This window comes from Hyaena hyaena, unplaced genomic scaffold (genome assembly GCF_003009895.1).
Source record: "Hyaena hyaena isolate Hyena2069 unplaced genomic scaffold, ASM300989v1 scaffold_245, whole genome shotgun sequence".
NCBI lineage: Eukaryota > Metazoa > Chordata > Mammalia > Carnivora > Hyaenidae > Hyaena > Hyaena hyaena.
In genome coordinates, this window is record NW_024080878.1 from 1,086,030 (window position 1) to 1,107,511 (window position 21,482).

Here is a 21,482-nt window from a genome sequence, read left to right on the forward strand (position 1 = left end):
ACAGGAGATACTTCAATGGTTGCAGTAGTTTCCCCCACCCAAGAATGAAGAAAAGTGAAAGGCAAACAAGTGAGGAGCAAGCTGTGAGCAGCCTGACACCAAAGACTGTGTTCAAACCAACCTGTCACCTCCTTTTGGTTAGTTTCAAGTTCAAACTCAACAGTGATAAACATTTCCTTAGTGGCGCTTGGTCGGCCAGGGGCTCCTGGGACTTGCTTGCCAGAGCTGCATGTAAGATTTGCGTAGCGGAAGCTCTCTTTTACTGAGCTGTGCTTCTCTGTATGAAGAAACAAAATTATCGGAAGCCAGATCCTGGCAAAGCACTCAGTTGAACATTCGCTAGAGCTCAGTAAACATTTCATTAAAACAACTCTCAAGGGACTAAATGATTAACTCCAGATGCCAAGACGTTGCAGCTTGGAGCACAATGACATTTTAAATTCAAAGAGCCAGTATTGCCTCCTCTATAACTTAACAATTTAGCTCTTGAAAATTATTTTCATGGATGAATGCTAAATGTTTCTGACTGACCAGCCACATATGTAGAAGACAGGACACCAGGGTCACCCTACATTCCTAACTGACCGTCTGCTGCGATGTGCTCGTGTTCTCACAGTTGGTTTCCTTAGAGCTGGACTGTGATGTACCAAGCAGGGGCTGAGGCTTCAAACAGGGAATGAAAACAAAAGTAGAAAGAAAACCAACTCCTGCTTCCAGACAAACTGACCTTGGAGTAATTCTAACTGGAAGGGGAAGCTAGAAAGCACACTAACAGTGCTGTCTCATTTTGAAATAACCAGGAGCAATATAAGGCACAAAGCATCGAGAGAACCAAACAATATCATGAAGGCATCTAGGGTGGGAGGGAAAGTGTTGTGTAAGGCAAGGCTCTGCACATTCCTATTCCGGTCTCTGGCTGTCTCTCCTCCTCCCCACCCTGTGGCTTCCAGGGGATATTTTAACTACTGCCTGTTAACCCAAACCACATTATCATCCACACAATTAATTTGTCTGATTTTTAAAAACTTTTTTTAATGTTTATATTTATTTTTGAGAGAGAGAGAGAGACAGAGCGCAAGTGGGAGAGGGGCAGAAAGAGAGGGAGACACGGAATCCAAAGCAGGCTCCAAGCTGTCAGCACAGAGCCCAACATGGGGCTCAAATTCACCAACCTGAGCTGAAGTTGGAGGCTTAACAGACTGAGTCACCCAGCTGCCCCTGATTTGTTTATATTTTAAACTGTTACTTTACTCAAATGATGTATCATCTGTATCATACTTTTCTTCACCATTACAAGGATGTTCAAAGCAACAGGTCATCAGGAGCCAAAGGAAGGAGGAGGCAGATTAATTCTCTCCCACACCTAAATTTCCCCTGAAAATCCATCTTAACTTTTCAAAAGGCTAACTTCAAATCAAACTAAACAGTCATTTTGAACATTTCTCTTTCAATTTTCCCAAATCTATATTTTAAACTTTTTATTTTGAAATAAGTTTAGATTTACAGAAAAATTGCTCAGGTAGAACTAAGGGTTCCTGTATACTCTTGGTTGTTTTCCCTAATGCATCTTACATTAATATGTATATTTATCAACACTGAGAAATTAACATAGTATAATACCATTAAGGAAACTAAAGACCAAGTCTCTTTTTAAATATTGCTTCTTCCCTCCGATCTAAAAGTATAAATGCTCACTGTAGAGAATTTGGAAAATGCAGAAAAAAAATTAAAATCTCCTGCATCTTCTCCCCCAGATATAACTACTACTGATGATAAGGTAGAGTTTCCTTTCTTTTGCTTCTACTCACACTTTTTCTTGCATAGTTTGGGTTGTTTAATATACAAAATGTTACTCTCGCCTTCTCCATCTTAGCATTATATTACGAGAACATTTTCCTATGTCATTAAACACTCTCTGAAAACATATAATTAATAGCTGCATAATATCCCATCAAAGGGGGGATTGCTGGGTGGCTCAGTCAGTTAAGCGACTAACTCTTGATTTCAGCTCAAGTCATGATCTCACAGTTCATGAGTTCGAGCCCCGCATTGGACTCTGTGCTGTCAGAGCCTGCTTGGGATTCTCTCTCTCCGTCTCTGTCTCTGTCCCTCCCCTGCTCATGTGCACACATGCAACACATGCACTCTCTTTCTCTCTCAAAATTAAAAAATAAACTTTAAAAAAATCCCATCAAATGGAGGTACCAAAATTAATCTCAGTTTATTAACATATACAGGCAAAAGTGACTACAGTGAGCTTTATGTTTATTTGTATGATTTATGAGAGAGGTAAACTAAGGAAAGAAGCATCCCTAATACATGAATCCTGATTTTTTTTTAATCTCTAAAATTATTCTATGAAATAATACTGGAAACGTGAGCTGGGGAAGGAGTGTTGCATTCTATTCTTCCCTAAAAGGCCAGTTCTACTTGGATGGTGTTTGTTTTGCTGAAGCCAATGGAGTCACAGCCTCCAAAGACTGGATCCAGCAGGAAAGCTGGATATTACATCTTTGTTCATCAAAGAGTATCCTGAGCCAAACCTTCTTCATTTCTTTGGCTTATATTCCAAGCGACTCCAAGATCTAGAAAATTTAACCCAATATGATCAAAAATGGCCAATGCATTGTAAAGTCCTTATTGATTCCTGTGAACTCATAGGTTTCCCTAGAGCTTTAACATCTGTGCCTGGCAAAGGAAACCCCAAAGTATAACTCCAGAGCTATACAGAGGTGCTAGGTTAGCTCCTCTGGCTCCTGCGGAGAGAGTCCTCACAGATTCTGGACTGTTCTATTCCATCTGAAGGGGTCGGCTTGTTACATACCCCTTTCCCAACATGCAGGCAAGCTCCCTGCACCAGCCATCTGATTCCATACCTGGTAGTGCTAGTGCTGGTCGCAGACCCTCAGGAAACCGCTCAGCCTTTTTCAAACTACACTTGCCTTCATTTAGTTTAAAGGTTACACTTGTCCTGACGGTGGCGACATCTTCAGAGAGAAACAAGTGAGAGATGTTATCTTCAGAGACAAAGGAATGGAAATACCTGGTGGGTAATGGTGAGCTACCCACAGGCTAGGTACCCATAGGCTGCACACCCTGGGCTCCTCTCTTACCCTGAAACCACAAAAGATTTGGATCATGGAGTGCCCATTACCCTGAGGCTAGGGACACCAGGAGCCTCATAAGAGTTACACTTATCCCTTCATCTGAAGTGAATGCAATGTTCAGATATAATAAAAAGAGAACCTAAAACAACCTCAATGCTGAGATGAACCGTGAGGTCACTTTTGTGCCTTCTCAAGAAAGAAGACCAGAATCCCCTAGCTCACATTTAAACAAGACTGCTGAGGGAAATGGTGAAGGGCAGATTCTCTAGATAAGCCTTTCCTAGGAGGACAAGTTTGAGAGAGCAGACAGGGATGGCACTTTGAGGGCCTCTTGTGCAAAATTCTGCTCTCCCCCAACCAATCAGTCTTAACCATATGTCAGGCTCTGGAGCCAAAGACCAGGATTCATGCTCTAGCTCTTTGACATGTGATGAGAACTTAAGCAAGTTACTAAAACTCCCTGAGCCTCAGTTTCCTCATCTGTAAAACAGACAAAACTGGGGTACCTAAGTTAGGGTACCTACATTACTATGAGGATTATATGAGATAATGCAAAAAAAAAGTTTATCCTACTGTCTGGCACAGAACTGAATGACTATTAACTATTTCCTTGCCCATCCTGGGGGTGGCCTAAATCTCCAAGTAACCATTGCTTAGGGATTTGGTGAAACAGACCATGGTACCTATTCTGACTGGGTCCAAATATTAGGCAAGAGAGACAGTGAAGGATACTGCCTAAGACTCTAGATCTAGACTTCTGGTTAAAATCCTGGCTCCACTATTTCCTATCTGAGTCACTTTGGGTACATTATTTTACCTCTCTGAACCTCAATTTCTTCATCTGGTTAATGAGGATAATAGTAAAATCGCACCAAGGGTTGCTATGTAGATTAAATCAGTTAATACACATAATACAGTGGCTGGTGTATTCTAACTACTTGGTAAATATATTTGAGTATTATCGTCATGCTTTGGGTCTCTAGCTCTGCTCACGTGTGTAATAGGGACATCATGAACCATTTGCTTATTCAGATATTCTGATGACATAATCATAGAGATATCTAAATCTGGGAGGACAGGCTACTTAAAAGCTTTAAATTCCATTCTTTGTCTTTTGACAAGCTAGAAAGGGCTCAGGGCTTTTTCTCTGGGGACAATCCTTGCACTCTGTCATGCCCATGTCTATCTTTACCAACTCCATGTGCTCCAGGCATACATTGCCTGCTGGGTCTTTGAGGTGCCCCGGGGTACAGGGAGTTTGGGAGACCCAAACCTGTAGATTCCAGAGTTCTGTGCGCCTCTGCCCAATATGACAACCCACCAGGGCTGAACACAGAGCATCCTAGCACCCACTGGACACTCTGTAAGCATCTGTTACACAGTGAGTCAGCTTTCAGGCACCAAGGCTGTGGGCAAGAACGTCCTGTAACGTGCTCACATCAATGAGGAGATTAAGAGAAAAGAAAATAAAGCCAACACCCAAAAACTGTACCTCAAGAATGAAGCGCATTTAACACAGTGAGCCCCAGAGAGAACATGCATGTTTGGTAATTACCCCCAAAAGCAGAGTCATTTGATTTTTGTTGTTTGCTCCTGAGAGAAGAGGAAGAGCCGCAGGTGACAGAGTAGGTCTCTTGCAGTCCTGACAGACAGAACGTGGGTTGTCAACACGAAAGCAAGGTTACAGTCTCTCCTGGTAGCAGCTAAAATCACTCCCCAACCCCCACTCCACATGGACCACTAGACAAATGCTCCACATATGGATTCTCAAAGCATGGGCCTCTGGTGGTCAGGGGGCAGCTGGTCAAACGCCTGGAAACCCTTTGAGGGCATTTAACACCTAAAGACCAGGAAGGCCTGGTTCTGGCATAAGGACCTGCCCCAGGGACTGGGACCCACTCACCTGAAGAAAGGTGAATGCCAGAGTCACATCTTAGGAAGCATCTGTCTCCTCCACCACTCTTACCGCAATGCAGGGACACATGGGGTGACACACTAGTGGGCAGGACCCCCTTCACTTCTAGACAGGACAAAAAGCACACACTTACAGAAAGAGAAGGACACTTCCATGCGTGATATGGGTGGCTGAGTTCCAAATATTCAAGGCCCCAAGACAAGAAGGTGGAGCTGATACCCAGCATAGAACACAAGACACAGGGCACCATGTCCCTCAAGGTAAAGAAGCTACTTGTATGCTATTTTTTTCCATGCAGATAAACAACCAGGAAAACAGAAGTAAGTTCCAACCTACACAGAAGCACAGAAGGAAACAGCAAAGAGCCTGTAAAGTATCTCCTGTTTTTGAACTATTTAAAGAATGGCTGCTGCTCCTGAGGGGAGAAGAATCAGTGAAGGGATCATCAGGTGCACTCCGGGCCCAGTCACACATGGGAGAGAGCTGCCAGTGCCAGTGTGAGCCCACTGACTGTGAGCCTTGGTACCCCTTACCAACACAGTCTTTTCTATTCCAGTGGAGCTTGTATGCAGAGTGGCATCGGCATTCATAGCTGCCCACTGTGTTCACACAGACCTGCTGACAGCCTCCATTGTTGACACTGCACTCGTTGGTGTCTGTGGAACAAAACACTCTCCTGTCACAGCAGCCCATGGATGACTAGGCTGGCGCTGTCCCTCCCTTGAGGAAGTCACATGGTTGAAACTCATTAAACAAAGGGAAGGTATTAACTGCCTTCAGGATGTGCACCTGGCACCAGCAGACCTCACTTCCCACTCAGTGGATTTCCTGGCATAGGCCTCACCAGGATGGTCTCACGTTCTGTTCTTGACCACACATTTTCCCCATTCAGGATATTCAGAAGGGGGCACACTCTACTTTCAGATGCCCAAGCTCAAGCACTGCACAGCCCATCCTCCTGGGCTACAAACCAAGGGAGATAGAATTAGAATTCTACACTTGACAGTTCCTATTCAGTAGGTGGAATATAGAGAAGGAAAATGACTGGCACTAATTCTCATCAACCTGAGACTTAGTCTAGGTTGGAAGGTGGTCCATCAAAAAACCCAGACACACATCCATGTCAACAGAATATTTTCTTGGGGTTTCTTGATGGGCTGGAAGAGAATGTTTTTAGCCATGCCAAGGATGTACTGAAAGAAGAGAGACAATACTATCTATACCAAATCACTACTCTCCATTCTTCTGAAGTGTAGAACACAAGGATTGGGCGGGAAGTATTTAGGCCAGTGGTTCCCAAATATTCGGATACTCAGTGATGTCTTATAAGCCCAACCCATTCAGAATTGTTGGGGGGAGTGGGGTAGAAGTCATTTGATGTCAAATCTTATTTATACCATAGTCTACATGAGCAGAAGGACAAATGACATCAGAACATGTTGTTACATGGGCACAGCACAGAGAGATCAAATCAATGGTCCCACTTCCAGCTCAAAGGCCTGTCCAAAAACCAGCTCAAAGTTTAAAAAAGGCTTCCCAGTTAGTTCCTATGCACAGCAAGGCTGTGGAATTAGTTAGTGCCCTGCAAAGCCTCTCTGAGGACTGTGACTTTCCTAGCTACTGGGAAGGTCTAATAGACAGGATATCAGCTCCAGAGAGACCCTCCCACTGAACACAACTACGGCAATAAAGTCAACAAAAAATTCACAGTTGATTAGCTCAGTTCTTCTCTCTGCTCCATTTCACACTCAACATGTTAAAGGGATCAATGATTTCCCTTAGCAGGTGTTTCCCTTGAGTTGATGAAGTCACTACTACTCTACAGGGACTAAAACATCCCATTCATTCCCCAATATAGGAAAATGGACCCTTATCTGGGGAAACCTTGGGAGCTAGGCCCTGTTCCCCTGTAGGCCCAGCTTCACCTGACTCTAGAAGGGCATTCTGCTCACCTCCACAGTGGGTAAAGCCATAGAGGGTGTACCCTCTGTTGCAAGCACATGTGAATGTGCCAGGGTGGTTGATGCAGCTGTGGTCACAGGTCCTATCCAAAGAGCATTCATCCACATCTGTAATTGTCAAAGGGAGAGAGGAGCTGAAACAAACTCTGAGGGATGAGTAGAAAGAACATTTATAATTCACTGACTGACAACAAAAACAACATAAACAGAATTTTAAGAGTATCAGTTCTCTTGCTCACTTGTGTTCAGACAATGTTGGGCAGCCTACAATAAGTATACTCACAACCAGAATCCTTATTTACAAATTCTGTTGCAAACTGCACTTGTCTTTAAGCTCAGTCGGTCTTTCTCATGTGCCTATTTATAGAGCTGAGTAATTTAAAATATTTCAATGAAGCTAAATGAGATAACATACCTTAAAAGGGTTTATAAACTACAAGGTGCAACCCACGCATTATTACTGTTATATTACTATTGGTAAAACAGCAGTACTCATTATATAAGCTCCAACAAATTGAAAGGAGAAAACAGCTGGTTTGCAGATAAATCTGGTTCCTATCTTCCCAGAATTAGTCTTCTGGCCCCAGGAGGCCAATTGATCCTGGGTTTTAATGTCCTCTGCACTAAAAGAATGCATGAACACAAACATCCTCAGTGAGTTTCTATCACAGACCCGAAAATTTGGTGTTTAAGCTCCGAACTGGATCCTCTTGGCCAATCCCTTGGCTTTGTTCTTCTGCCATGGTTCAGCCCCACAGAGCCCCTCCTGTCCTGGTTCAATGTGGAGGCATCGTTGGCTTCAGCTGAGGTCCTGGAAACTAGCCTCGGGAGGCTGCCTTTGTCGATCTAATCATCTCTTCTTCCCTGGTCTGGTCCTCACATCTTTCCTGTAGACTAGAATTTCAGTGCTTCATTTCTTCAACTCTTTGGAGGGTTGTTTTTTTGTTGTTTTTTTTTTAAACAGAGTTATGACTTGTGTTTCCAAATGGATAAACCAGGACCAGTGCAGAACTCAGTGGAAGCCAATTAGCCCAGAGCTAAATCTCTTTTTCAACACTAAATGTGCCACAAGAAACTATGTTAATAAAAAGCAAACATTTGGAAGGAACTGGAGGAATGAAAAAACGGAATTAAAAAGGGCAAATTCTTACAAAATCTCTTCATCACTTGCTTTTCCCAGAAATCCTGGCAATTTCCTCAGTAAATTTTTCTGTGAAAATATTTGTTCTGATCAGTGAAAAATAAGAAAAAGTCCATTTCTTCCCTAGTAAGTGATGTCGCTCTATAAATTCTGTGATTAATATCAGTGAGTTGTTGGGAACATGGACTTGTTCAGTAGCTGACTTTGGCTGTGCATGATGGGTTGTTGCTTTGCCAAAAATAATGAGATCACTTTTCTAATTCCTTTTTAATGTGTTTACACAGCTTAAACAGCATTTCTTGCTCTATACATTAGGGAACAGTATGTGCAACATCAAGTTTGCTTTCCAAGTCAAATAGAAGAGAGCCGTGCAACAGTCATCTAGAAAGAGTTTGCTGAATTTAAAGGGGGCTATACTTGAACTGCTTGACAAATTATGTATTAGGTGGGGGGAAAAAAAACAAGAGAAAAACCTAATTCACACTATAAGGTTAAAAGAAAGTAATGTTACATTTTTATTACCTAAAGTGAAATCAGATATTATATTCCGATTTTTATTTAATTCTGCGATTTCTAACAAAATAAGTTAGGCTGTTCTTATTCCCAGAAATGCAACAAGAATATATGGCAGCACTTCTTTCATGAGAGCTGCTTCCTATATATCCATAGGCACAAAAGGTGCTCATCTGAAACTATACATGATTCTCCTCATCCAACAAGGCTTACTCCCACCCATAAGTGTTATTAATATCAACAACTACTCCCCAAAGATACTCCCTTAACACACCTCTTGTGTGGGAGGAATGCATCTAAGAGGGAGTCTGCAATCCTGCCTGAGGACCCACTAGTCTTGCCTCCACTCAATCCCTCTTCCCTCTCCACTGTCCCTCTCCCCAAGCACCAAAGGCTGGTCATTAAAACAAGGGCTATAAGGAAGAGATCAACTGGTACATGACTTTGATTATGGCTTGACCCCAACTTTTTGCGAGGAAAAGGTAAGGTATGTTAACTGAATCTACATATTTTTGCCACCAAGTTTTATTACAAAATCCTCACAATTAAAAGAAATTTTAGAAAAGAAAAATTCTTTATAATCTCAACACCCTAATACAACCCTGTTTACACTCTGTGATCCATTCCATTTCTAGCAGTGAGCTCTGCTGTAATCACACCAGATGGATTCTTTAAGGTGTTCTCTAACCATTAACAGCTTAATTTCCAAATATACTTGTGAGCTACATCGGTGTTACTCTACCAACAGATGAAATAAGTGAAGCAGGGGCTGGAAGTTGGATTAATGACTCCATCAAAAAGCCCACTGAGCCAGTCTCTGCCAGAGTGGGGTGTCGTCTTCTCTGCTCCAACCAGCGGGCATTCACAGCACAGCTATGTTTCAGCACATACCTTGGCAAGACTTCTCATCTGTTAATAATTTAAATCCCTTTCTGCAGCTGCAGTCAAAACTGCCCACGGTGTTTTTGCAGAAATGATCGCAACCTCCATTGCGGGTCTGGCACTCATCAATATCTGTAACAGGCAAGCATCGGCAAATCAGAGAGCGATACTTGCCTGGTTTTCCACAAATCCCTGAAGTGCTATTGTGTGAGTGCTTCATTACTCTCTGAAACAAAAACAGACCCATAAAAGCATTTAAGGATGTTTGCTGATGTTTTTAATCTTACACATGTTTTCTAGTCTGGTTTAACTGATTTGGAAAGACAAGTGTCTCGTCCCCTTGAGAACTCTGACTTGTGCTACCTTGGACTAGCATTAAGGACACAAATTATGGGAAAGAATGGTGATGTCCTGTTACAGTCTCATCTTTGCCCTGCTCTCCAAGATAAGATGGCTCCCTTGGGTATATTTTCCATTCCGGTTTAATGCTTCAAGCTATAAGAAATTAGAACATTTGCTTTGTCAAATTACACAACAATCAAGTAGCCTCAATGCTTTTGTGTAATGATTCCTGATACTCAAATTAATCCTATCTTTTCTCGGTTTCAGTAGATAACTGGTTATCTACTTTTCATCATATTATAGAACTAAGCCTTTGTACTCTTGCCCATGAAATACCAGCAGGTCACTGAGGTATCTGTTCATTAGTAAAAATTAATTGTACAGTTATTCATTAAGTTCTCAGGATAATAACCTTGGCCGTTATTTATATAATTGTCTCTAGGCTGTTACATATGATATGTTGATATTATCACCTGCAAATGAATGTTTTCTAGAACTTCTGCCTTTTCTAATAAGGCCACTGCCTCAAATGGGTTATCTGATGCTTGCACAAGCTGACCTTCTCAATAGTTAGTGTAATTAAGTTGGTTCTAATTAAGCTCACTCAATTATAACCTTCCACCAGCCCAGGGAAGAAAAGCCTCTATCACTATGAATTGGAAGCAAATCTAGAATCACTCAGGAGATATGGAGGGGAAGAGCTTCCTTAATCCCCACTCATTAGCAGCATGGAGAGGCACAGGCTACCTTTACAAGTCTTCCCATCCAACTGGAGGGTGAATCCAACAGGACAACTGCAATGAACACCTGTTGAAGTATCCTTACAGGTGCGATCGCAGCCTCCATTGTTGACAGCACACGTTTCTGACAAGGAGGTAAGAAAAAGACAGTTAGCTTGCTAAAGAAGTGCTGATACAGCTGAGAGGAAAGGGTATTGCTGCAGTATTAGTAACTGGCAAAGTTCATGAAAGCCAAGAAGCATGGTAGAGTACTCACAGTTCTATCCCAAGTCGCTACCACCTGCAAGTGAGCTAAAGGGAGAGCAGGTGCAGCTCCTCTCCCCCATCTAACTAAGCGACATCTCCAAAGAAGCTTGATCGAAGGCTAACAATGTCTCTCCAACCTGACGAGCTTTCCCAACCCCACACTGGCAGATTTGAAGCTACTAAAATTTCCTATTGATCCAGAACCAGTGACCTGCTAAGTGTGGCTACATCTGGCAAGCTAGATGTGAATGCAGGACAGGGAAAGGAGGGATGTCCCTTCCTTAATCCTGAACCCTCTCCCTTCAATATAAGTTATAGGTGAAGCAAGAGAGGGCAAGCTTCCACTACCCCAACTATTCCCTTGCTGCAGACCAATAACTTCATCCCTGCAACTGCCAATTAACTCATATTAGAAGTTTACCTTTCACTGAAAGGAGAAAGACCTGTCAGAAGTACATGAAAAATCAGGCAGAGTTGTTAAGTTGCATCTAAAGAGATGAACAACAAGCCAATGTCCTTCTAGTTTTACTTCTTTTACTTCCATAGCTACCTCATTGTAGAGCCTCAGGAGGAAAAGCTTAGTTCTAACTAAATATGACAGAATAAGTATATCTCTGTTTCCTCTCAAAACCTAACATGAGAGTAAATAGATTTTTTTAAATTTTTTAATGTTTTTTATTTATTTCTAGGAGAGAGAGAGAGAGAGAGAGAGAGACAGCGTGAGCAGGGGAGGGTCAGAGAGAGAGGGAGTCACAGACTCTGAAACAGGCTCCAGGCTCTGAGCTGGCAGTCAGCACAGAGCCCGACGCGGGGCTCGAACCTACGAACCGCGAGATCATGACCAAAGAGAAAGTCGGACGCAAAACCGACTAAGCCACCCGGGCGCCCCGAGAGTAAATAGATTTTTTAAAGAATAAATCCTAGGGGCACTTGGGTGGCTCAGTTGGTTAAGCATCCAATTCTCAATATCAGCTTGAGTCATGATCTTGCGGTTGTGATCTCGCAATGGTGAGACTGAGCCCCGCAAAGAGCCCTGTGTTAGGCTCTGCATTGTCAGCATGGAGCCTGCTTGGGATTGTCTCTCTCCCTCCCCCTCCTGCTCCTTCTCCCTTTCAATGAATAAATAAACATTAAAAAATAATAAAGTATAAATCCTTACAAACTAGTGGAAAAGAGAATGGAGATTCCTCTAAAAGTTAAAAATAGAACTACTCTACAATCCAGTAACCACCCTACTGGATATTTACCCCAAAAATACAAAAACACTAACTCAAAGGGACACCTACACCCCTGTATTTCTAGCAGCATTATTTACAATAGCCAAATTATGGAAACAGACCAAGTGTCCACTGATTGATGAATGGAGAAAGAAAATGTTATACACACACACACACACACACACACACACACACAGAGGAATATTATTCAGCCATAAAAAAGAATTAAATCTTGCCATTTGCAACAACACAGATGGAGTTACAATACTCTATATTCAGAAGACACTTAAAATTTTTTCAATGCTAAGCTAAATAAGCCAGAGAAAGACAAATACCATATGATTTCACTTAGATGTGGAATTTAAGAAAGAAAACAAATAAAGGACAAAAAAGAGAGAGAGATAAACCAAGAAATAGATTCTTAACTATAGAGAACACACGGATAGTAACCAGAGGGGAGGTTGGTGAGGAGATGGTGAAACAGGTGATGGGGATTAAGGAGTGCATTTGTGATGCACACCAGGTGTTGTATGGAAGTGCTGAATCACTATATTGTACACCTGAAACTAATATAACACTATATGTTAACTATACTGAAATTAAATGTTTTGAAAAGTACAAATCCTTAAGGGCAAAGAAAATGGAAGCCAAGACAATAGAAATATCCTGGAAGTGGCATGTCAGTGGAGGGGCAGTAATGGGCACAGCAGAAAGCTAAACCCTAGTGGTCTGCAGAGGGGGTACCAACATGTGGTAAGTTCATGTGAGCTAGAGAATCCCAGTCCTGGGAACCAGAGATATTAAGTTACTCTAGAGGCAGAGGTGAGGAAGGAGTTTAAAAAATAGGAAGATTGATTGTAAGTCTGTAAAAGAAACAGATAAACCCTCAGGTCCCCTCTTAAGTTCTACAGCCAGGTGACTTCCCCTTCCCTATTTGGGCTCTAACAGAGAAATTGATCCTCTGTAGAAGTGGGACCAGAGAAGTACTGGGCACCAGGATACCAGGAATAGCAGAGAGGGAGGAAAAGATGCTGTCAGGTGAAAATCTATACCCTGAAAAGAGAGATCTCAAAGCCTCACCACCACCACCACTGCCACCCCAGCTCTAGGAACACTGACAGGCAAGTCTATGTCCGTTTAGCAGGAGACCAAACTGGCCTACCCACGTGAAAAGACGTATGGATATTAGTATTGGAGTCTCTCCAAAGGAAATGGCTAAGTCACTGCCTAGTCATCCAAGTATAAAGCCTACCAGCTGATAGAATATTCAAGTGGCTTTTCATATTTCACTATTAAATATGAAAAGTCAACCTAGAATCACCAGACAGTTAAGGAAGGCCTTTAATATGAAATAAATGCACCAAATCAAACAAACAGAAGAGGGAACGTGAAAGAAACAAAGCAAATACAGGAGGGGGAAATAAAAGTTTTTAAAAAATCTTATAATTAATTTCCTCAGAGAGATAAGAAAAGCATTCATGAAACATGAATACATACTTATAACCAAAGGCCAAAGTAATATTCTTGAAAAATTACAGTATGAAAACAAAAATTTAAAAAGAACCCTGTAGAGGAGTAGAAGAAAAAAATGAAAAATCTCCCAGAAATAGTAGAACAAAAATTTAAGAGCAGAGAAGAAAAATTAGAGGAGTTAAAACAGCCAACTAACACAAGTTCCAGAGAGAACAGAGAATATGGAATGAAGAAGATTATCAAAGAAAAAAATATAAGGAACTTTCTCAGAACTAAAGGACTCAAATGTTCATCTTAAAAAAGGCCAACTGAGTGTTCAACAAAACAGGTGGGGAAAGTCCCATCATGAGGGTCATTATTGTGAAATTTCAGGTCACCAGGGATAAGGAGAAGGCCCCGAAAACATCCAGAGAGAAGTTTTCATAGGTTACATTCAAAAGATCAAGAATGAAAATGACTTTAGACTTCTTAAAAAAACACTGAATGCTTGAAAACAATAGAGCACTCACTACTCACAATTAGGAATTCCGTACTGAGCTAAATTCTTAATAAAAGTATAGCAGAAAGGCATTCTCAGGCATGGAAGGTTTTTAAAAACCTATACCTACACGTGTAAACTAACAAGAGAGAAGACATGAGGTCTACTGACACAGAAGTATGGTGAAGGGCATTCCCAGGCTGTGCTAATGGGAAGGCCCAGATGACAGGTGCACAGCCAGCCTGAAGAATCAGGCCCCTCTAGAGCAGGGAAGCCTCATAAGACACTTTAAAAACAGTTTTTAATGTTTATTTATTTATTTTGAGGGGGGAAAGGACAGAGAGAGAGGGAGAGAGAGAATCCCAAGCAGGCTCCACTCTGTTAGCACAGAGCCTGACATGAGGCTTGATCTCACAAACCACGAGGTCATGACCTGAGCTGTAATCAAGAGTCAGAGGATTAACCAATTGAGCCACTCAGGCACTCCCAGAAGACACTCTTTAAGAAGAAAATGGAATTGATAAGACGATTTCTGTATTTGAACACATTGAAGGGTTTTAGAACTCTGCCTGAAATTTGCAAAAAGAACTGCTAAGAGGTACTTAGAAAACTAAGCAAACAGAGAAAATAATAATCATAGCACATTACATGGTTCAGGTGAAACCATATTTAGATATTCATCATCACAACAATGTAAATATATAATATTGATTTTAAATAGTGATAAAACCACATTAAGGGTATGGGAGAGGGAGTGTGTGCATTGGGGGAGGGGGCAGAAGAGAGCTCAAACTTAGGGTCTTCTAGAATAGGAGGTCAAAGTGAATGTCTAAAACCGACACATCAGGAAATAAGTGTATAATATCACAATATACGTAGGGAAAAGAAAAATACTATACACGCTTTTCAGAAATATGGCAGAGGGGGAGTCAGAAGAAACAACTAGGAGAAATGTAAATTGTTGCCTCTGTCAAATGGGATGAGGGGAAGGGAAGTTTTGAGGCAAGGAAGTGACATATTTCATTACAAACCAAATAACACTGATTAAAGTTTTTAAGGCTTTTTATATTATTCGTATGCAGTATTTTAATTTAATGCAATTAAAAGTAACTTTACTAGGGCAGAAAAGAGCTCAGAAATGTCACCTGCCTGATGCCCAATGGCTGCCCAATATATTACCTGTTAAATTTAGAAGCTATCAAAAAACTGGTTTTGTTTAGGTCAAGCCAAGCTTTCTCCAGAGGAGAAAGGATTGCCAGAGGATCTGATTGCCACCCACACAGCCACTGCCTCTACTTCTGTTCCCGTCTCCAGCTCTGCTGGCGGACCTGCTGGCAGACGTTCCTATATCCCGCAGCCAAGTGCCACTCTTCTCCATTCATCCCTTTTGCCATTAACATGGGCTGAAGTCAGAGAGAAGACGACTCGGCTGACAAAAACCCAGACAAATCGCCTTGCTAAGCTAGGGGCTGCCTGCCCAAAGTGCCTCCCTGGTCACAGTTACTCAGAAGGACAGGAACTGACATTCACTGACCACCCACTAAGTCCCAGGCATTGGACTCTGGCCACTTTTGCATATTATTATCGTAACTGAACTTCCTGATAACCCTAAGAGGTAGGTTTTATTATATACATTTCAAAGAAAGACCAGGAGACGGAGGCTCAGGGCGGTTTGCCTGAGGCTCACAGCCAGTTGCGGGCAGTGCTAGGACCCTAACCGGCTTGTTCTGATGGCTGGGTTGGGGTCCTTCCCACAATTCTAAGGTCCTTGCATGGTGACTAAGTAACAGCAGTGGGTGAAGAACAGACACAACCTGGCCTGACAGGAGCTGCTGACCCGGGCCCAGCTGGTCTGAGGTGTAGGGGCCCCAGGTTCAGGCCTGTTGTAGTAAGTTGGGGAGGGAAAGAGACAAAGACAGTGGCTAAGGGAGAGGGGGCAGTGCCTACCCATGAGCAGCCGCCGTTTCACCCGTTTATCACTGTCCACCACTGATGTGGCATTGCTCTCTGTCACCTCTGGGGCAGTGTCCTCTTGCTCTATAAGGGACGCAAAAGAGCACAGTTCTCAGACTGAATGCATCGGATTATTCATCCCCTGCGCAAGCTCTTCTGCTGAAACCCCAGACACGAGAACAATGCTAGATACGCCACTCTGTCCCCTCAATAAAAACATGTTGTAAAGAGGCTCTGTGGGAAACAGAGCAAGTGCAAAGGCCACAGAGCCTTAGTAAACATTAAATACGCAAAAGATTTTTGAAGCATAGTGCAGTGACCAAAGAGACATCAGGGAACATGAGCTTCAGATTCACTCCAGCACCCTCAGTCCAGGACAAAAAGAACCTGGGGCCTGGGAACCTCTCAAATGGAGCTAGCAAAAGATGTGCCATGAAGTACAGGATAGGCATCCTTACAGAAATAGGCAACACTGGCTTCTGCTGACCATGAGGGCCACTGTGTCGTCACAAATGGCTAGCTTTAACTTCACGTCACCCTGGCCCCTTAGGCTGTGTTGTCCCAGTCTCCAGAGTACCATCTTCAGGAGGCCCCCCTGGTCTAGGAGAAGAGAATGGGCTTTTCATGGTGGCACAGGGAGAGAGGGGACCCCCTACCAGGACTAGACTATTCCCACTGCCACATGTAAAGCAGCACAGAACCCATCTGGAGGCAAATGCTCTGGAAACACCCTGAAGCTGGTGCTAAACACATTAACAGCTAGGTTTAGGTTCAGCGTTAGGGGTGGGCAGGCTGGGGCAGACCCACACCAGGTGGAGGGGTCACTCACCGACGCAGCTCCTCCCATCTGTGTGCATCTTGTACTGTGGGTGGCAGCTGCACTCCGGGCCTTCAGCAGTGTCCTCGCAGGAGTGTTGGCACCCACCGTTCCCATGGTTACAGGTCACTGAGAGGAAACCCAAACAACACATTGAGCACTGAGTTTTCCACAACCAGGGCTGGGTTTGTTTCAGAAGATCTCTGTCATTCAGCAGGTATCTGAGCACCTAGTGTGTGCTAGGCACTGGGCATAAAAGAAGTAACCCTGACTCAGAGCCAGACGATGTCTATGTAAACAGACAGTCAAAGTATGAATTCAAGAAATGTTGGGTGGCTCAGTAGGTTAAGCGTCTGACTCTTGATTTCGGCTCAGGTCACCATCTCATGGTTTGTGAGTTTGAGCCCCACACTGGGCTCTGCACTGACAGTTCAGAGCCTGCTGGGGATTCTCTCTGCCCCTCCCCTGCTCACTCATGCTCTCTCCCGCTCGCTCTCTCAATAAATAAATAAACTTTAAAAACCTTAAAAAAATAAATCCTGAATGACAGATTTGAGCAGTTATACGGGAAGATGGGGATGGGAAGATAAGAGAGATTTTCACTATTCAAGGGGAATTATGCCAAAAGATTCTAGACTACTACATTGGTCTATCAGGAGAAGTTTGCATATTAATACAGTTGTACTGGGACTTTAGAAAATGTTCTAGCATTTTACTCTGGAAGAAACAGATAATACTTATTTGTACAAATATGTTAGAATTTCTCTCATCAGATTCCATCTAGATTAGTTACAAGGGCGAGAATATAGAGGAAATGATGACTACACACAATTAATGCAACATTAACCAACAATTACGAAGACCGTGTATGAACTCACTGATGATAAGCCCAAAAAAAAAAAAAAAAAAGGCCAACTCAAAATGATCTATTCATCAAACTGAACCATGGTTACCTCTGGCAAGAGAAATGGGAAGGGGAAGGTTATATGTTTTCTTCACACACTCAGGGCTGTTGAAATTCTTATATAAGCATTTGTAATGTTTCCAATGTGAAAGAACTAAATACGTATTTGTGACATAAGAAAGAAGCTGTTCTGCGGTCACAGTGGTGTAACAATTGCGTATGCGTGAGAACAACTAAATGGGAATATGGAAAGAGTGAAGGGACACAAGGGAAAAGCAAAAAACAAAAGAAATTTAACTGCTGGTTATGTGGTAGAATTCTATTGTTTTTCTTTTTGTTCTTTCCTCAAATGTGATTATAATATTATTTGAGGAAGTGACGTCTTAAAAATATTTTAAAATTTAAATTCCAGGTATTCTACTGGCCTGTGAAAAACTGAACTGCTGAAAAGTCTCACTCCACAGGGACCTGGGTCCTCCTTGTGAAGACAACCAGTGGAGCCACCTGACTCAGCCCGCTAGAAGCTCAAAGGGACAGTCTCTCTTTTAGGGGCCCTAAGAGCCTGTCAGAATCTATTTCTGGTGGTGGCACCAGCCCTGGTTTGGCAGGTTTCAGGGCTGCAGTCTGCTTTGTGATGGAGACAATGGAGAAAAGTCTCTCACCAGAGAAACTACCTCCTCATGTCTTAACCACTCAAGTCGACTCACTGTGAACAACCATTCCCCGCAAACTGCAGCAAAATTATCGAGGGTCCATGGTTTGGGAAGAGTTGCTAAAGGAAAACCGTCCGTGTTTCCTCTGGAATAGATAGTGGTTTAGGAACACCTTTTTAATGGACGGTTGTTTCCTATTACCAGTTGGAGTTTCATTATTGTGTTTCATCGTTGTGTGGCAGCTGTGTCTGGACTGTGTACACCATTCATTCATTCACAAATAAACGTGAGGTGAACACATCCTGTGGTAGGCACCAGGAGAAGACTAAGAGGCAAAAATAAGACAAGGTCCCTGCCTGGAGGGGCTCACAGCTGGGGAGACAGACACATAAATATACAATTCAAGCCAGGTGTCCTGTGCTGTAATTGAGGAATCAACAGTGCTGTGGGAGCCAAAGTACAAAATGGCTGCCTGGTCTTTTCCGGCCTCCGAGGAAGTTTAACAAAGTGCTAAAGAGCACCAGCCTTAGAGCTAAGGACCGACACCTGAATCCTAATTGGCCATGTGCTCCCTGTGTGACCTCGTTGCTTTACCTTCTCCACAATTTTCTCAACTAAAAATTAGGATAATAATACTTAGCTCATAGGGAGGTAATGTTAAGAATCCAATAGAATTGGTATCTCTTTGGACAAGCCTTTGCACATAGTAAACGTTCCCCCAAAGTAGCTATTATCTTCATCGTTATTAGACGTTAGGCAGAATATTGAAGATTGAGTGGGAATTCACCAAGCCAGGCAGGGAGGAGGGCTTGGAGAAGGCTTGGAGGCATGAAAGAACACGGGCTGTTCTCCCGCAGGCAAAGAGGTTGGTGTTTGGGAAAAGGAGGCGGGTGACGCTTGTACAAGAAGCAGGACCAGGCAGCAAAAGGCTGTGACCGCCAGATGACAACACTGGGTTTCATTCTGTGGGAACAGGGAGACTGGCCCCAACATTCACGGTCCTCACTCCCACATTTGTTTCCTTCTGATTGGTTCCCTTAAAAAGTATCATTTCCTTTCCCTATCAGAGACTACCCTTGTGCAGCGAACTTAGTCCTCAGTGGAGGTTAGTATCTTGAGATGGCTGCCTTTCCTGGCACAACTGCTCCGCCATGAGGAGGCAATTCTGATCCTGGGCTGCAGAAGACAGCCTCTGGGGCAGGGTAGTTCCCAGCACGGACGTGTGCCAGTCTGTACTTACGGATGCAGTCTCTCTGGTTCTTGGCCAGTTCAAAACCCGGCCTGCACTCGCAGGCGACACTGCCCCTCGGGGCCTCCTTGCAGATGTGACCACAGCCATGATTCTGATTCATGCAGCTCAGACCCTCTGCAAAACAGCAGCATGCAGCCAGTGAGCAGGCACAGTCCTGAGCCCCAGGGGCACAGCAAAGGGCTGGGGGTGGGGGTGAGGGACCTGCCTGCCTGGGTCTCCATCAGCCCCACATTTTAAAAGAACATGTCGTCCAAATCCAGTCAGGTCAATTAACAGAGATATAAAAAATTTCTTATGTCACCCAAGAGATACAATGTCTGAAGTCTCCTAAGGAGGTAGGAGCCCTCCTAATACACTGAAAAGAAAGCACAGGCGCTCTCTAGGGGGTGGGGAACCACAGCCTGCAGACCCCAGGAACTGCTACCTCGACTCTTACCTCTGCCAGATTGTCACCCATGCTGGCCAAGGATACAAAGAGGGGACAATCTCTCTAAGAAAACCTGCAGATAGAGGAAGATTCCCAACTTGTTCACATATTCTTTTTTTTTTATTTTTATTTATTTCTAGGAGAGAGAGAGACACACACACACGGCGTGAGCAGGGGAGGGTCAGAGAGAGAGGGAGTCACAGACTGAAACAGGCTCCAGGCTCTGAGCTGGCAGTCAGCACAGAGCCCGATGCGGGGCTCGAACCCACGAAACACGAGATCATGACCTAAGCGAAAGTCAGACGCTTAACCGACTAAGCCACCCAGGCACCCCTTGTTCACATATTCTTGAAGATGATTTTCTGAAAATGTCAACTTTCCTCTCTACCCTAACTAAATCCACACTTTGGAGGGGACTCTGACTACTGTCTTCTGGCATCAGCATGTGAACACCAGCCCAGAGGCCTCTCTTCTGTGGCCACTCTCACCTAGTCCCTGCGCCCTCCCTAAGCGGGCTTGGAGCACAGCAGCAACACAACAGAGAGAACAGAGAGAGATCTCACACATGTGGTTTTTTCCTTTGGCTGCTGTATAATCCTTCCCAGGTATACTATCACTTTCATTAGGTCCAATCTTGTGGTAACAGTGGTGGGAAGGGGATTCTTTTCCTGGCTGGTTTAACATGCATTTAAGTGATGCGGTCATAACATAGTGTATGTCTGTGGTTTTCCAGAATCCTGCCTATTCTCAAAACCAATTTTTGAGACCCTGCCACCTGCCAGAACTCTGGAGGAACTCTCATCACACCCAACAGTATTCTCAAAACCTCTGCTCAGTTTTTACTGCGTTATTATATTAAATACATGCCCATGTGATGCTTCTTTACATCTGTACATTGAGCATCCTTGAGAGTAGGTTTTTTTGTTCTCAACCAACAAGACACTCTCTAACACTAGAAGTAGCACTGTTTTAAACATGAGTACGAAAAGTTTTCATTCAACTTCTCTAGGATCCTACACGGTTCTGTATTGTGTCCCTAAAATATCTTGACTTAATTAGAATCAGTTGGTCCTAATTAAGTCAAAAGTCACTTCTCTCTAATTCTCGCCACAGAGTCATTGATCTATGCTTAACTGGAAAAGCTGCTTTAATACAAACAGATGTCATTCCTATTCCAAAAGACAGCGTAATCGTTAATACATCCCATACTTTCTTAAAGCCATTTTGTTTTTTATCTGACAGTTACAAGCTGTTTGAACTCTGGCTCTCAGTCTGCTGGAAGTTGCTGAGATTCATTCACCCATGCCAAGGCTGCTGTCAATTAACACAGAATGGGGCTTGTACTGGATCAGAGCAAAGCTCTCTTTTAGTTCTGACTGCTGATTTTTGGAAATGTTACTTGCTCCCAATACTGAGATGGCACAGGAGGTGAGAGCTGTCTCCAGAAGCAGCGCCCTGTCG

General features: G+C 43.2%; 1 protein-coding gene across 3 annotated transcripts in view; it reads right to left on the reverse strand.

Moving 5' to 3' along the window:
* SCUBE2 (signal peptide, CUB domain and EGF like domain containing 2) overlaps positions 1 to 21,482 on the reverse strand; it is a 66,260-nt gene that overhangs the window by 26,164 nt on the left and 18,614 nt on the right. For 2 of the 3 annotated variants that reach the window (XM_039244583.1, XM_039244582.1), the window contains exons 5-15: positions 19,583 to 19,708; positions 16,798 to 16,914; positions 15,963 to 16,052; positions 10,609 to 10,725; positions 9,529 to 9,651; positions 6,975 to 7,091; positions 5,556 to 5,678; positions 5,011 to 5,127; positions 4,663 to 4,749; positions 2,877 to 2,987; positions 122 to 277 (exon numbers count right to left, since the gene is read on the reverse strand). In XM_039244583.1, coding sequence (XP_039100514.1) covers positions 122 to 277; positions 2,877 to 2,987; positions 4,663 to 4,749; positions 5,011 to 5,127; positions 5,556 to 5,678; positions 6,975 to 7,091; positions 9,529 to 9,651; positions 10,609 to 10,725; positions 15,963 to 16,052; positions 16,798 to 16,914; positions 19,583 to 19,708 — 1,284 coding nt within the window. The remainder of the gene's footprint in view (positions 1 to 121; positions 278 to 2,876; positions 2,988 to 4,662; positions 4,750 to 5,010; positions 5,128 to 5,555; positions 5,679 to 6,974; positions 7,092 to 9,528; positions 9,652 to 10,608; positions 10,726 to 15,962; positions 16,053 to 16,797; positions 16,915 to 19,582; positions 19,709 to 21,482) is intronic. The other variant, XM_039244584.1, reaches the window with a different exon arrangement.